The 13,648-nt window shown below is 34.0% G+C and overlaps 1 protein-coding gene across 1 annotated transcript in view; it reads left to right on the forward strand.

Moving 5' to 3' along the window:
- The window catches only part of CNKSR2 (connector enhancer of kinase suppressor of Ras 2), a gene marked incomplete at its 5' end in the record, with an annotated part of 194,760 nt that overhangs the window by 24,275 nt on the left and 156,837 nt on the right, over positions 1–13,648 (forward strand). The window contains one exon of the mRNA XM_039222554.1: positions 3,796–3,837. Within this exon, the coding sequence (XP_039078485.1) occupies positions 3,796–3,837 (42 nt within the window). The remainder of the gene's footprint in view (positions 1–3,795; positions 3,838–13,648) is intronic.

The raw sequence follows: 13,648 nt of genomic DNA on the forward strand, positions 1-13,648 counted from the left end.
AAATAAATTTAATCGGAGGAAAAAAAGAAAAAACAACCAATAAATTGTGGTAATGTGTAACAAAATGCACACAGCTCTGAGGAATTGAAAACCGGAGTGAGCCAGCAGATACTATTTTTAAATCCATCTACTGTCTTATGGATTTTATATATTTGATCATTTTTGGTTTGGCATTCTTCTATCACAGGATTTCCCATAAAATACATTGTTTTTCAAAATACCGTCTTTATCAAAATCATCCTGGGGCCCCCCACTCCAGGTCTACTCTGTCTGTATATCTGGGGCTAAACCTGGGAATAGGCAATTTTAACCCAGTTTCCAAGTGATTCTTATGTGGATACAGAACGAAAATCTGAAAATTACAGCAGTAGTTTAACAGAGTGTAGTTTTATTGCTTTTGCAGTAATACCTTTTTTTTGCCAAAAACCTACTTTTTCCAAAACCCAATTAAAAGCTTCCTTTTCTAATTTTTTTAAGGCAGAGTTAGTCTGCTCCCCCAGCCCTATGGCCCTGCCTTTATTATAGTAATTGTGAGTGTCCCAAATATGTTAGTACAGATTTAAGCTTTAATGGGTTCACATGTGTGAATATGCTACAAATGTAACCTACCATCCTTTGAAAATTTAATTATTTCAATTTCTTTTATAGTCCTTTAGTTTTGTTTATTTCAAATAAATATTTGTGACAAATATTTGAATTTTAATATTTGTGACAGTTTTTTAGACTGATGTAAAACCTTGGCCACTTCAATCACCTGATCTATCTCTTTTATACTTTGTCATTTGGGTTCATGTCAGAATTATCAAGTATGGGTCAGTATTTCATTCTTTGAATAATCTTAAAGCTTGAATTATAGATATATTTCTTTTAGTCACTGAGGAGCAGCAGCTGTTGAAAGTTTCTACAAAGTTTGAAATTTGACTTGAGCATTGTATAACACAACACAGTGGTCACTTTGTGTTTTAATGAGAAACATATCAGTATTTTAAGATTTTAAATAATTGACCTTTAACATGTTGATTTGTATATTATTGTGGCATTTATACTTGTAAAATTATTGAAACAAACTTCATGAAGATTTTGAGATTCTGTATAACTTACTTATATGAATGCCTGTCACCTTAAACTGTGCTTTTCTAAGTCAGGGGACATGTTTTATTCATCTCTGTATCCTGAAGACAGTTGATTAATATTTGCTGAAAAAAGAGGAAAAGTACATCTATTATGCATTGTCCAATTTGTTTAATATATTCAGCATTATACAACTATTAGTAAATATATTTGGGTGTACTTGATACATTTAATGTTTGTTTATTTTTGAGAGAGTGAGAAAGAGCAAGTGGGAGAGGGGCAGAGAGGGAGACACAGAATCCGAAGAGGCTCCAGGCTCTGAGCTCAATCAGGGCTTGAACTCACAAACTGTGTGATCATGACCTGAGCCAAAGGCGGACGCTTAACTAACTCCTGATTTCGGCTCAGGCCATGTTTTCATGGTTAATGGGATCGAGCCCTGCCTCAGGCTCTACACTGACAACACTGAGCCTGCTTGGGATTCTCTGTCTCCCTCTGTCTCTGCCCCTCCCCTACTCATGCACACATACACTCTCTCTTTCTCTCTTAAAATAAAAAAGGACTTTGTAAAGCTAATAAATAATTTTTTAAATTTAGTATCAAATGTATTAATACATATAAATAAAACTAATATTTAGTTTACTGTTTCCATCCATTACAGCTATTTTTTTTTTTTTAGATTCCCCAATTTCTCCATCTTTGGCCAATGAGAATATCTTCACATTGACTTCTGAGTCCTGCTGACAAACAATCCTTGTAGAGTTTGATAGCTTCTAAGTGTGTCACAGTATAATCCAGGCTCATCTTGTACATTCATATTCCCAGATCTGGAATCCACCATTTTCCTTGACGAAAGGCCCAGGAAATGATATTTGAAAATCACTAATTTTGACGAGTTTATTTATTACTCACTTATGTCATTTCAGTGGGCTGAACTAAGAAATACATACACATGTGTGTACATAATGCATCAAGAGACTCTAGGTTCTATTTACCTTCTTATATATGTATCTGCTTTGTCTCATGCTAAAATGACTTAGGACACCAAAAAATGATAGAATGATAGTAGTATCTCATAATTGTTCAGTTGTTTTATCTTATGAAACACAGTAGTTTCAGCAAAACAATAACAAACTAACAACTGATAAACAATATGATTACTGACAATAGTATTAGATTTTGTTTAATAGTTCTTTTTGTTATGTCATACTAGGGATGTGCAAGTAAAGTATTATATTTTAAAGAACTTGAAATAGTTATTCTCTGTGTGATTATTGCTGTGTGATCACTAGCAAGATATACATTTAGATCATATTTACTTTTTTCCTTGAGGAGAATCCCTTTGAAGTTTGAACATTTAATCATATTCTCTGATTCTGGGAAGGTAGGTAAATAATCAAACATTTCCATGATAGATAGCTGAAGCAAGTTGTAGAGGCAGCTTGGGGAAACTAGGCAACTTTCCACCTTTTCCCAAATCATCTCTTACCAATGTAATTGTGTCTGAAATTAATTCTATAAAATTGGACTCTTCCAAACTCTGATGTAAGTACAGTGTACTTTCCCAATGTAAATGCTTTATCTCTACCTTGCCTCCTCTGCACAATAATTCAGTTGTAACAAACTTCTTTGGCACAAAAGCCCTGTTTATGAAATGAATCAGGGCTAAATGTAAACTTAAAACTTTTAGCCCTGATAAGAATATGTACTACTTCTGACAAGGTATTGTGGTGAAATGGCTTTATCAAAAACTATTGATAAAGGATTTCTTTTGTTAAAATTAAATTCAGGGAAAGAAATGAAATGGGCCATCGTTCCTTAAAATCTGCAGTACTGTGAAACGTGGATACTTTTTCAAAATTAGATAGCCAAATAATAATTAGTTAACTTATATTTTGAAGTAAAGGTAATTAGTTTACATTCTTAAAATCAAGACCCAGAACAACAATAATTCATAATTAAAATATTTTATCACTGTATGCCAGATACTGTACTAAGCCATTCATCCATTTTCTCATTTAATCCTCACAACATCCTTATTATGTTACTACTAATGTCATGCCCATTTTATAAATTTCTTCAGGAAATTAAGCCATAGAAACCTGAAGTTTCTAAGCAAAGATCATTTTGCTATATGTTTCCTCATTATAAGTCTAGCAATTGCAGGTAAAACAATGGTGATTTAAAAAAAAATTTTTTTTACAATTTCGAGGATTTAAATTTATGTAAGAACTATTAACTTGATATGTACTAATTTTATATAAAGGTTATTAAATAACTGGCAATAATTGAAAATATAAAAGCATTTTTGTGATTAAGATATGACTATATAAATACATATTAGGTTTTTTTTAATGTTCCAATCTATAATAAATTAGTATTTGAAATGTTGGAAATATTTCAACAAAATATATTTATCACATGTAAAAAGTTTAGATAGAAAATGGTTGCAATATTTTTTTCTAAAGTATATTATTCTCTATTGTATTGTGTGTAAAATTAGAAAATATATTTAAGCAAATATAAGCATATCTCTGTAACTGACCATCAGAGCTATCCACTATATTTTGGTATATAGCTTTCCAGATTTTTTTCACATTCTAATTGCTGGTTTTGGTTGAATTGTCGAGACTTCTTCAAATTGTAGTACATTTCCTAAGAAAGTATTTTAAAAAGAATGCTTGATTTTTTAAAAAACTAATGTATATATTTCTTTTTTTAAAGGATTGTACTGTGTATGAAACAGAGAATAAAATTCTTCATGTGGTAAGTTTACTTGGGTTTATTTTCATCTTGAAAATATTTCTTTGTTTGACTAATAAATAAAAAGCTATAGCCTATTAAAAATGAGCCCAGTATATTTTATAGGAAAAGTATAAAAGAACATAAAAAGTGTAAAAGCATAGAAGAACAGGTTATATTAGAGTCATTCTTTTGTATCCTAATAAGAACATTTAGTATAATATGATAAAAATTTTAAGATTGTAGTATGTAGCAAGGATGGACTATAATGAAGAACCTAGAAAAAAAGAGAGTTTAAAATCAGAACTTTTTATCATTCATTTCTGACAAAAAGATATCAGGGAAAAGTATTTGATTGTATAATGGGATAAACAACCTATCATCATCATCAACCTTAATAAAATAATCAATCTGCCTTTGATCAGATTCTATACTCCCCAAATAACCTTCCAAATTTTAATTTGGCAATATGTACCAAATCAGTTAATCACTTTGCAGATATTTTATTACTAGAAATGGAGTGTGAGTATACTATACTTTTATAGAAAGGTATCTCCATTTTGTTAATGAATAGTTTGCTGCTTTTCTTTGTAAATCCATGTCTTGGTTGATGTACATCTGTCCTGATAACTTTTTCACTTCTTTTAGAAATGAGTTTCAACATAAGTAACATTAAAGAAGTTTAGAAATGAATGCTATATCTTTACTTGGGCAATTCTGCATTCAAGCTAGTGAGAATTTAAAGATCTTGTTTGATGATGATTGACACTGTGTATGGCATTAACCAAGAAGTTCAGCTCAGAAAGCACTTTATTTTGTTTCTTTTTTTTTTACAGTTCTCCTATTTTATTTTTTTGTTAACATTGTTTTAAGTTTGTATTTAAATTCCAGTTAGTTAACATACAGTGTAGTATTATTTCCAGGTGTACAAAATAGTGATTCAACACTTCCATACATCACCGCTGCTCATTACAAGCGTACTCCTTAATCCCCATCACCTATGTCACCCATCCTCCCACCCCCTTCCCTCTGGTAACCATCAGTTTGCTCTGTGTAGTTAAGACTCTGTTTCATGGTTTGCCTCTCTCTCTCTTTTTTCCCCTTTGTTGTTTTTTAGGTTTCTTAAATTCCACATATGAGAGAAATCACATGGTATTTGTCTCTTTCCACTTCTCCCTTCCTGGCCTTTTTATGTAAAGATGGGCTAGTCTTTAGTAGGAGGTTATATACTTCTGTGCTGCTTTCCTCACAATAAGAATTCTTCTTAAAAAATAATAAAGAGTACATTATACCGCTTGGCATATATGATACTAGTATCTTTCCAGATTTCCTGTAGTGTAGAGGAACTCGTGCTAAGTCTAAAGGACTGTCTGAACCCTAATTCTTTCTAAAAACTTTTTTTAATGTTTTTTTTTTATTTTTGAGAGAGAGAGAAACAGAGCATAAGTGGAGGAAAGGGAGGGAGAGAGAGAGAGAGAGAGAGAGAGAGAGAGAAGTGCAGAATCTGAAGCAGGATCCAGGCTCTGAGCTGTCAGCATAGAGCCAGACATGGAGCTTGAACTCACAAACTGTGAGGTCATGACCTGGGCCACCAAGGCATCCCTGAACCCTAATTCTAACAGTTTGTATCTCAGTGACCTTAGTCAAGTAGTTTAACTTTCTTTGATATTTTTAAGGTAAATTTTAACAATTAAAAAAAATTTATTGCTGATTTACACATAACATTATATTAGTTTCAAGTATATAACATAATGATTTGATGTTTGTAGTTGACTTTGTTCTTAATATGTAAAATGAGAATATTAATATATTTAAGTACAATTATTTATAACCTCATTACCTTCTTTACAATATTTATTTATGTTTGTTTTCAGTTTCCCTTTTTCTTTTTTATGTGCACCAGAAAATAAAAAGCTTGTGTTTTGATATAACTTGTTTGGAATCAAATTGTGACTGATTCTGAATGTTCTCCTTGTTTCTGTGACACTTGAGTCAGAGTACTCATACAAATGAGTAAATATTACAGTAACTTGAGATATGCACTAGAACATCAACTGTCTCTGTCCAGATCCAATCCCTATATCTGCATTTTGTCTGGGGAGTAGAGGAGGCTTTTAAAGAGGAAGGTGAGGTGTGTCTTTTCCTGAAATAGATCTTTATTTAGGGATAAGTAAAGAAAAAGAATGAGAAAAAGGAGGTTAACTATCCCTCATATATCAGAAGAAAATCTTTCTATGAAGAAAATTTATTAAGAACATCTATTTAATGATCTCAGTAAGAATTAAAAGTGTTTACATTAAAATAGAATACCATACTATAAAGAAAATAAGGCCACTATAAACTGAGCTCAAAATAAACTAAAAAAAAAAAAAAACAAAAACACAGTCCTTAAAACTGAGAACATGGGGGGCGCCTGGGTGGCTTAGTCGGTTAAGCGTCCAACTTTCGCTTAGGTCATGATCTCGCGGTTCGTGGGTTCGAGCCCCGCGTCGGGCTCTGTGCTGACTGCCAGCTCAGAGCCTGGAGCCTCTTTCGGTCTGTGACTCCCTCTCTCTCTGACCCTCCCCTGCTCACGCTGTCTCTCTCTCCTAGAAATAAATAAAACATAAAAAAAAAATTTTTTTTTAATAAAAAAAAAAAACTGAGAACATGCAAATAGAAATTAAACCATGCTGAAAGCAGTAAAAAACATGTTGGTTATTGCAGAAAATTGAAACAGTAAGACACAAAGTAAACTTTTTTGACACTCAAATTATTAGTAAATTAATAAAAAGACAAAAAATGAAAGAATATAATGAAGAATATAATGGCTATAGAAGATAGATTATGGTTAGCCCACCTTCAACTAATTATAAGTTTCTAAAGAAGACAAGAGGAAATAATTAAGGTTATAATAGAATAATTTAGGAATCAAATTGGGAAAATTTAATTTCTCAACAAAGTCAGAAAGTGAATTGGAAAGGTGATGATTTCAAGATATTTTCTTTAATATATTATAGTTTCTATGTCAAGAAGCAGCTACAGTTAGGGCGCCTGGATGGCTCAGTCGGTTAAGCATCCGACTTCGGCTCAGGTCATGATCTCACAGTTTGTGGGTTCGAGCCCCGCATCGGGCTCTGTGCTGACACCTAGCTCAGAGCCTGGAGACTGCTTCAAATTCTGTATCTCCCTTTCTCTCTGACCCTCCCCTGCTCACCCTCTCTCTCTCTCTCTCTCAGAAATAAATAAAAACATACAAAAATTTTTTTTTAAAAAGAAGCAACTACAGTTAACTAGTGGGAAGAGATACATGAGAAGTTTTCGCTTCAAAGAAATAAAAATTATATTGAATTCAGATGTCTACTCTGAAACCATAACTGCATAACTGCCAGAAAACAATTAAAATCCGTAAATCTTTTTTCTGTTTTTTTATATTTTTTAATTTAAATCCAATCTAGTTAACATAATAATCATTAGGAGTGGAATTTAGTGATTCATCACTTACATATAACACCTAGTGCTCATCCTAACAAGTGTCCTCTTTAATGCCTATCATTCATTTAGCCCATTCCCCAACTCAGCACCCCTCCAGCAACCCTCAGTTTGATCTCTGTATTTAAGAGACTCTTATGGTTTGCCTCCCTCTCTGTTTGTATCTTAATTTTCCCTCCCTTCCCCTATGTTCATGTGTTTTATTTCTTAAATTCTACATGAGTGAAATCATAACATTTATTTTTCTCTGACTGACTTATTTTGCTTAGTATAATATATTCTACTTCCATCCATGTTATTGCAAATGGCATGACTTCATGGCATGACTTCATTCTTTTTCATCACCAAGTAATATTTCTGTGTGTGTGTGTGTGTGTGTGAGAGAGAGAGAGAGAGAGAGAGAGAGAGAGAGAGAGGGAGGGAGGGAGAGGGAGGAGGGAGAGGGAGAGATACCACATCTTCTTTATCCATTTGTCAGTTCGTGGACATTTGGGCTCTTTCCATAATCTGGCTGTTGTTGATAGTGCTGCTATAAACATTGGGGTGCATGTGCCCCTTCAAATCAGCATTTTTATATCCTTTGGATAAGTACCTAGTAGTCCAATTGCTGAGTCATAGGGAAGTTCTATTTTTAATTTTTTAAGGAACCTCCATACTGTTTTCCAGTGTGGCTACTCCAGTTTGCATTCTCACCAGCACTGCAAAAGCGTTTCCCTTTCCCCACATACTCACCAACATCTGCTGTTTCCTGAGTTGTTAATTTTAGCCATTCTCATAGCTGTGAGGTAGTATCTCATTGTGGTTTTGATTTGTATTTCTCTGACGATGAGGGATGTTGAGCATTTTTTTCAGGTGTCTGTTAGCCATCTGGATGTCTTCTTTGGAAAAGTGTCTGTTTATGTCTTTTGCCCAGTTCTTCACAGGATTATTTGGTTTTTGGGTGTTGAGTTTGTTTGATAAGTTCTTTATATATTTTGGATACTAACCCTTTGTCAGTATGTCATATGTAAATATCTTCTCCTATTTTGTCATTGCCTTTTAGTTTTGTTGATTGTTTCCTTCGCTGTGCAGAAGCTTTTTATCTTGATGAGGTCCCAAAAGTTTGTGTTTGCTTTTGTTTCCCTTTCCTCTGGAGACAAGTCAAGTAAGAAGTTACTGGAGGACCATGGGGGAGAAGAAGAGGAAAAATAGTTGGGGAGAGGGAGGAAGGCAAACCATGAGAGACTCTTGAATGCTGAGAACAAACTGAGGGCTGATGGGGGTGGGAGAGAAGGGAAGGGGAGTGATGGGTATGGAGGAAGGCACTTGTTGGGATGAACACTGGGTGTTACATGGAAACCAACTTGACAATAAACTATTTAAGAAAAAAAAATAAACAGCAAGAACTTCAACAACAAAGAAGTTACTGCAACCTAGGTCACAGAGTTTGCTTCCTGTTTTCTCCTCTAGGATTTTGATGGTTTCATGTGTCACATTTAAGTCTTTCATCCATTTTGAGTTTATTTTTGTGTATGGTATAAGAAAGTAGTCCAGGTTCATTTCTCTGCATGTCTCTGTCCAGTTTTCCCAGCACCATTTGCTGAAGAGACTGTCTTTTTTCCATTGGATATTCTTTCTTGTTTTGTTGAAGATGAGTTGGCCATACATTTGTGGGTCCGTTTCTGGGTTCTCTATTCTGTTCCATTGATCTCTGTGTCTGTTTTTGTGCCAATACCATGCTGTCTTGATGATTACAGCTTTGTAATACATCTTGAAGTCCCAAACTGTGATGCTCCCAGCTTTGGTTTTCTTTTTCAACATTACTTTGGCCATTAGGGTCTTTCATGATTCCATACAAATTTTAGGATTGTTTGTTCTAGCTCTGTGAAGAATGCTAGTGTTATTTTGATAGGAATTGCATTTGAATGTGTAGATTGCTTTGGGTAGTATCTGCATTTTAGCAATATTTGTTCTTCTGATCCATGTGCATGGAATATTTTTCCTTTTTGTTTGTGTATCTTCTTCAATTTCTTTCATAAGCTCTCTATACTTTTTAGCATACAGATTGTTTACCTCTTTGGTTACATTTATTCCTAGATATCTTACTTTTTTTTGCAGTTGTAAATGGGGTCAGTTCCTTGATTTCTCTTTCTGCTGCTTCATTACTGGTGTATAGAAATGTAACCGATTTCTCTGCATTGATTTTATATCCTGCAACTTTGCTCAATTCATGTATCAGTTCTAGCAGTTTTTTTGGTGCAGTATTTTGGGTTTTACACATAGAGTATCATGTCATCTGAAGAGTGAAAGTTTGACTTCTTCCTTGCTGATTTGGATGCCTTTTTTTTTTCTTTTTGTTGTCTGATTGAAAATCTGTAAGAAAAACAATGCCCCAAAATGTTTAAACCTAAATTATCATTCATCCGTGAGAGCAACAAAAAGATATTTCTAGATAAGCAAGATGACTAAAGTATCTTACTGAAAATGGATTTGAGGGGCGCCTGGGTGGCTTAGTCGGTTAAGCGTCCGACTTTCGCTCAGGTCATGATCTCGCGGTTCGTGGGTTCGAGCCCCGCGTCTGGCTCTGTGCTGACTGCCAGCTCAGAGCCTGGAGCCTGTTTCAGTCTGTGACTCCCTCTCTCTCTGACCCTCCCCTGCTCACGCTGTCTCTCTCTCTCTCTCTCCTAGAAATAAATTTAAAAAATATTAAAAAAAAAAAAGAAAATGGATTTGAGTAAGTTTACTAAATAAATGAAGCAAAAGTTTCAAATTCTAGAATAGGAAACTTATAGCAAAGGGCTGGAGATGAAGAACAAAACCAATTGCCATGGTGTCTTAGTCCATTCACACTACTATAACAAAAAAATACCTTAGACTCGGGGGCTTAAACAACACATCTTTCTTACATTTCTGAAGGTTGGGCAGTCCAAGATAACGGTACCTGCAGACTCGGTGTCTAGTGAGAGCCTGTTTCCCGATTTATAGAGGGTCTTCACATTGATGGAAAGAGTGAAGGAGCCCTTTGGGGTCTCTTATAAGGACACTCATCCAATTTAAGAGGGCTCTGCCCTTATGACCTAGTCACCTCTCAAAAAGGCTCCACTCCCAAAAACCATCACAGTGGGGATTAAGTTTCAGCGTAAGAATTTAGGGGGAAGTGCAAACATTGAATCTGTCACAGACCGTGAAGAATAAAACAAATATATGAGTGCTGCTTTTTTTAAATGAGGGTTGTTACAGCAGTAGCACTGCTAGGAATTTACCCAAGGGATAGAGGAGTGCTGATGCATAGGGGCACATGTACCCCAATGTTCATAGCAGCACTCTCAAAAATAGCCAAAACATGGAAAGAGCCTCAATGTCCATCAACTGATGAATGGATTAAGATGTGGTATATTTATACAATGGAATACTACATGGCAATGAGAAAGAATGACATCTGGCCATGTGTAGCAACATGGATGGAACTTGAGGGTGTTATGCTGAGCGAAATAAGTCAGTCAGAGAAGGACAGATACCATATGTTTGCACATATAGGTGGATTAGGAGGAAGCTAATGGAGGACCATAAGGGAGAAGAAGGGGAAAAATAGTTGGGGAAAGGGAGGGAGGCAAACCATAAGAGACTCTTGAATTCTGAGAACAAACTGAATGCTGATGGGGGTGGGAGAGAGGGGAAGGGGGATGATGGGCATGAGGGAGGGCACTTGTGGGATGAGCATTGGGTGTTTGTTATATGGAAACCAACTTGACAATAAACTATTTAAGATAAATAAATAAATAAACAAATAAATAAATGAGGGTTGTTAAACAGAAAAATATCATTGGCTAAATCAGAAAAATAATGCACATATCATTAGATTTATTGATCTCTTAAGGAGACAAGCTCTGCATCCCTAAATTAAACTACAAAGACTACCATTATCTTCCAGTGGCAATTTTCCTCAGAAAACAAGGGATCCCTGTAACACAGTAATAAAATACAAATTTTCACCTATCAATTCATTAACACAAATACATACACACATAAAAATACAGACTAAAAATACTCAAATGCTGGCAAGAATCCAATGAAATTAGAATGGGCATGCCTTACTGTTAGACATTTGTGCTCATTAAACCTTTTTAAGTTTTAGGCCATTTCAAGGCTCAAAAATATTAATGCTAATATTTTTGTAGTATTTACAGTAGGGTGCAGGTGCTATTTCAAGTGTTAAGTATAAACTAATTATTTGGTCCTCATAACAGCCTTGGGAGATGAGTATTAATACCATCATGTCCATTTTACAGATGAAGAAACCTAAGTATAGAAAGATTAGTTGACTTTCCCAAAGTGACACAGATGGAAAGGATTTAAGGTAGGATTTAACTCAGGCAGTCTGGCTCCAGAATCTATATTCCCAAACTATCTTGGGAATCTGGTCTAAAAATAAATTATAATACACAACAATAAGTATTTAATGTAGCATTCTGTCTGATAGTGAAAAACAGAAAATAATAAGGTGATGCTTCAGTAAATTATGGTGCAATTACAGGATGAAATATTTACTATTCATAGTTACTATTTTAAATTATATCTGATTATATAATTAATGAATAAATGATATTTATGAATATACATAAAATATGTTCCAGTGTTAAAGGAAAGATTCTAAATGATAATGTCAAGTAATAACCAGATTAAAAGCATTACAAACATAACAGATCATCACTGTTGAAAATTTGAAAAGAAAATATTTTATATTAATATTTACTTTGCTTGGTAAAATAACATCTGATTGTTTTAATTTCAAATATCTTCCCAGTTTTCTTCAATTAGTTTGCATTGCTTTTATAATTAAAAATTATACAAGCATACATTCTATTATATTTATAATCCTGACAGTTTTCAATGGATAATTTTATGATACACATGCTAGATTTCTTGATGTTCACCGTACTTATCTTTAAAATAGGAGTTTTTTTATGCTTAAAATTCAAAAGCAGTAGACTCTGAAGACCAAAAGGCTTGTTAGAAAAACGAGTTGGTTGGCTGGTTGGTTGCAGACAGCGATGCCTATGAATATAAAATGTGAGAAGGAGCAAAAAGAAACGATAACTTGGGTTTCCTTTGAATTTGTCAATTAAGTATAATGGAACTGATGGCACAGTGCAGCCATAAAGGACTGAAAGGAAATGCAGATCACCAGTGCACTCTGTATCTGAGTGATTGTTGTCTAATGATAAGCAGTAAGGTATTTCTCCTCTATTGATCTGGTATTTCCCTCTCAGTTAGGCCTTGGCCCTGATTACACATTTTATCCTCATTGCTTTAATAAAAAATAATGGGAAGAATAAATACAGTGAATGCCTATTTTATTATGTTAGTGTAAAATTATCTTTTTGTTTATATAACTGTACTTTACAGTTTCTAGAAAGGAAATTCTAATGAATGTTTTCTTCTCTCTTTTCTCTTTTCCCTCCAACCTATTTTTCTTTACTAATTTGGGTTTTATCATGAATTACGCTTATTTTGGCATGTTACCTATTTGTCTTATTTCATAAACATTCTGTGTAATTTTTTTCTATCTTTGCATGTATGAGTTCTTTACTCCTAAACTCCATCTGGGCTGAGAGTATTATGCATTCTCTGATATCTAGTCTTGAAATAGCTAAAACTACATAAAAGCAACAGATCCAAGGAAAGAGCTCAGAAGAGAAGATAAAGAGCTCATTTGAGACTGTGCCCCACCATCTACATCATATCATTTTTGTAAGCATATCTTTCTTCTGATCACATCAAACATTGAGGATATAGGTACTAGGGCAGCAGCATGCCCCATAATAAAATAAAAATTATCATATTAATATTTTATCTTTAGAGATTTCTTAAAAATAGTGGCACTCAAATGACATCATAAAAATAATTTTACATTGGTGTTCAGAAGGTCCCTAATGCTTTGAAAAGTCAGCTTTGGCAATTATAGCTGTGGTTTGGAGCCATTTAAAATGGAATTTTTTTTTTTTTTGCACAGTTGACATTTAAGTTATAACTGTAGCATTTGGACATTCAAATTATAGGCCATCTCATTAAAACATGAATTCTAATACTTTTATAGACGAAAAGAATTAAGATACTTCTTTGTTTTCACAGTTAATGTGACTCTTCTGTCTTGGCCCCCTTCACTCTCTTTTTGTGTGATCACCCTGAAGATATATGCTAATACTATTACTGAAATAGGCATTGACTTCTTGAGTGTTGTATTAGACTATCTTCAAGTTTTGAAATTTTGATGGTTAATTGCCTTATTAATTATTTTAACTGTAACTTAACTTCACAATCAATAGCTTAAGGAGAAAAGAAGAAATCAGATAGATATGTTGGAGGTGAAAAAAAAAAAACACCT

This window comes from Hyaena hyaena, unplaced genomic scaffold, assembly GCF_003009895.1.
Source record: "Hyaena hyaena isolate Hyena2069 unplaced genomic scaffold, ASM300989v1 scaffold_1158, whole genome shotgun sequence".
NCBI classification, from domain to species: domain Eukaryota; kingdom Metazoa; phylum Chordata; class Mammalia; order Carnivora; family Hyaenidae; genus Hyaena; species Hyaena hyaena.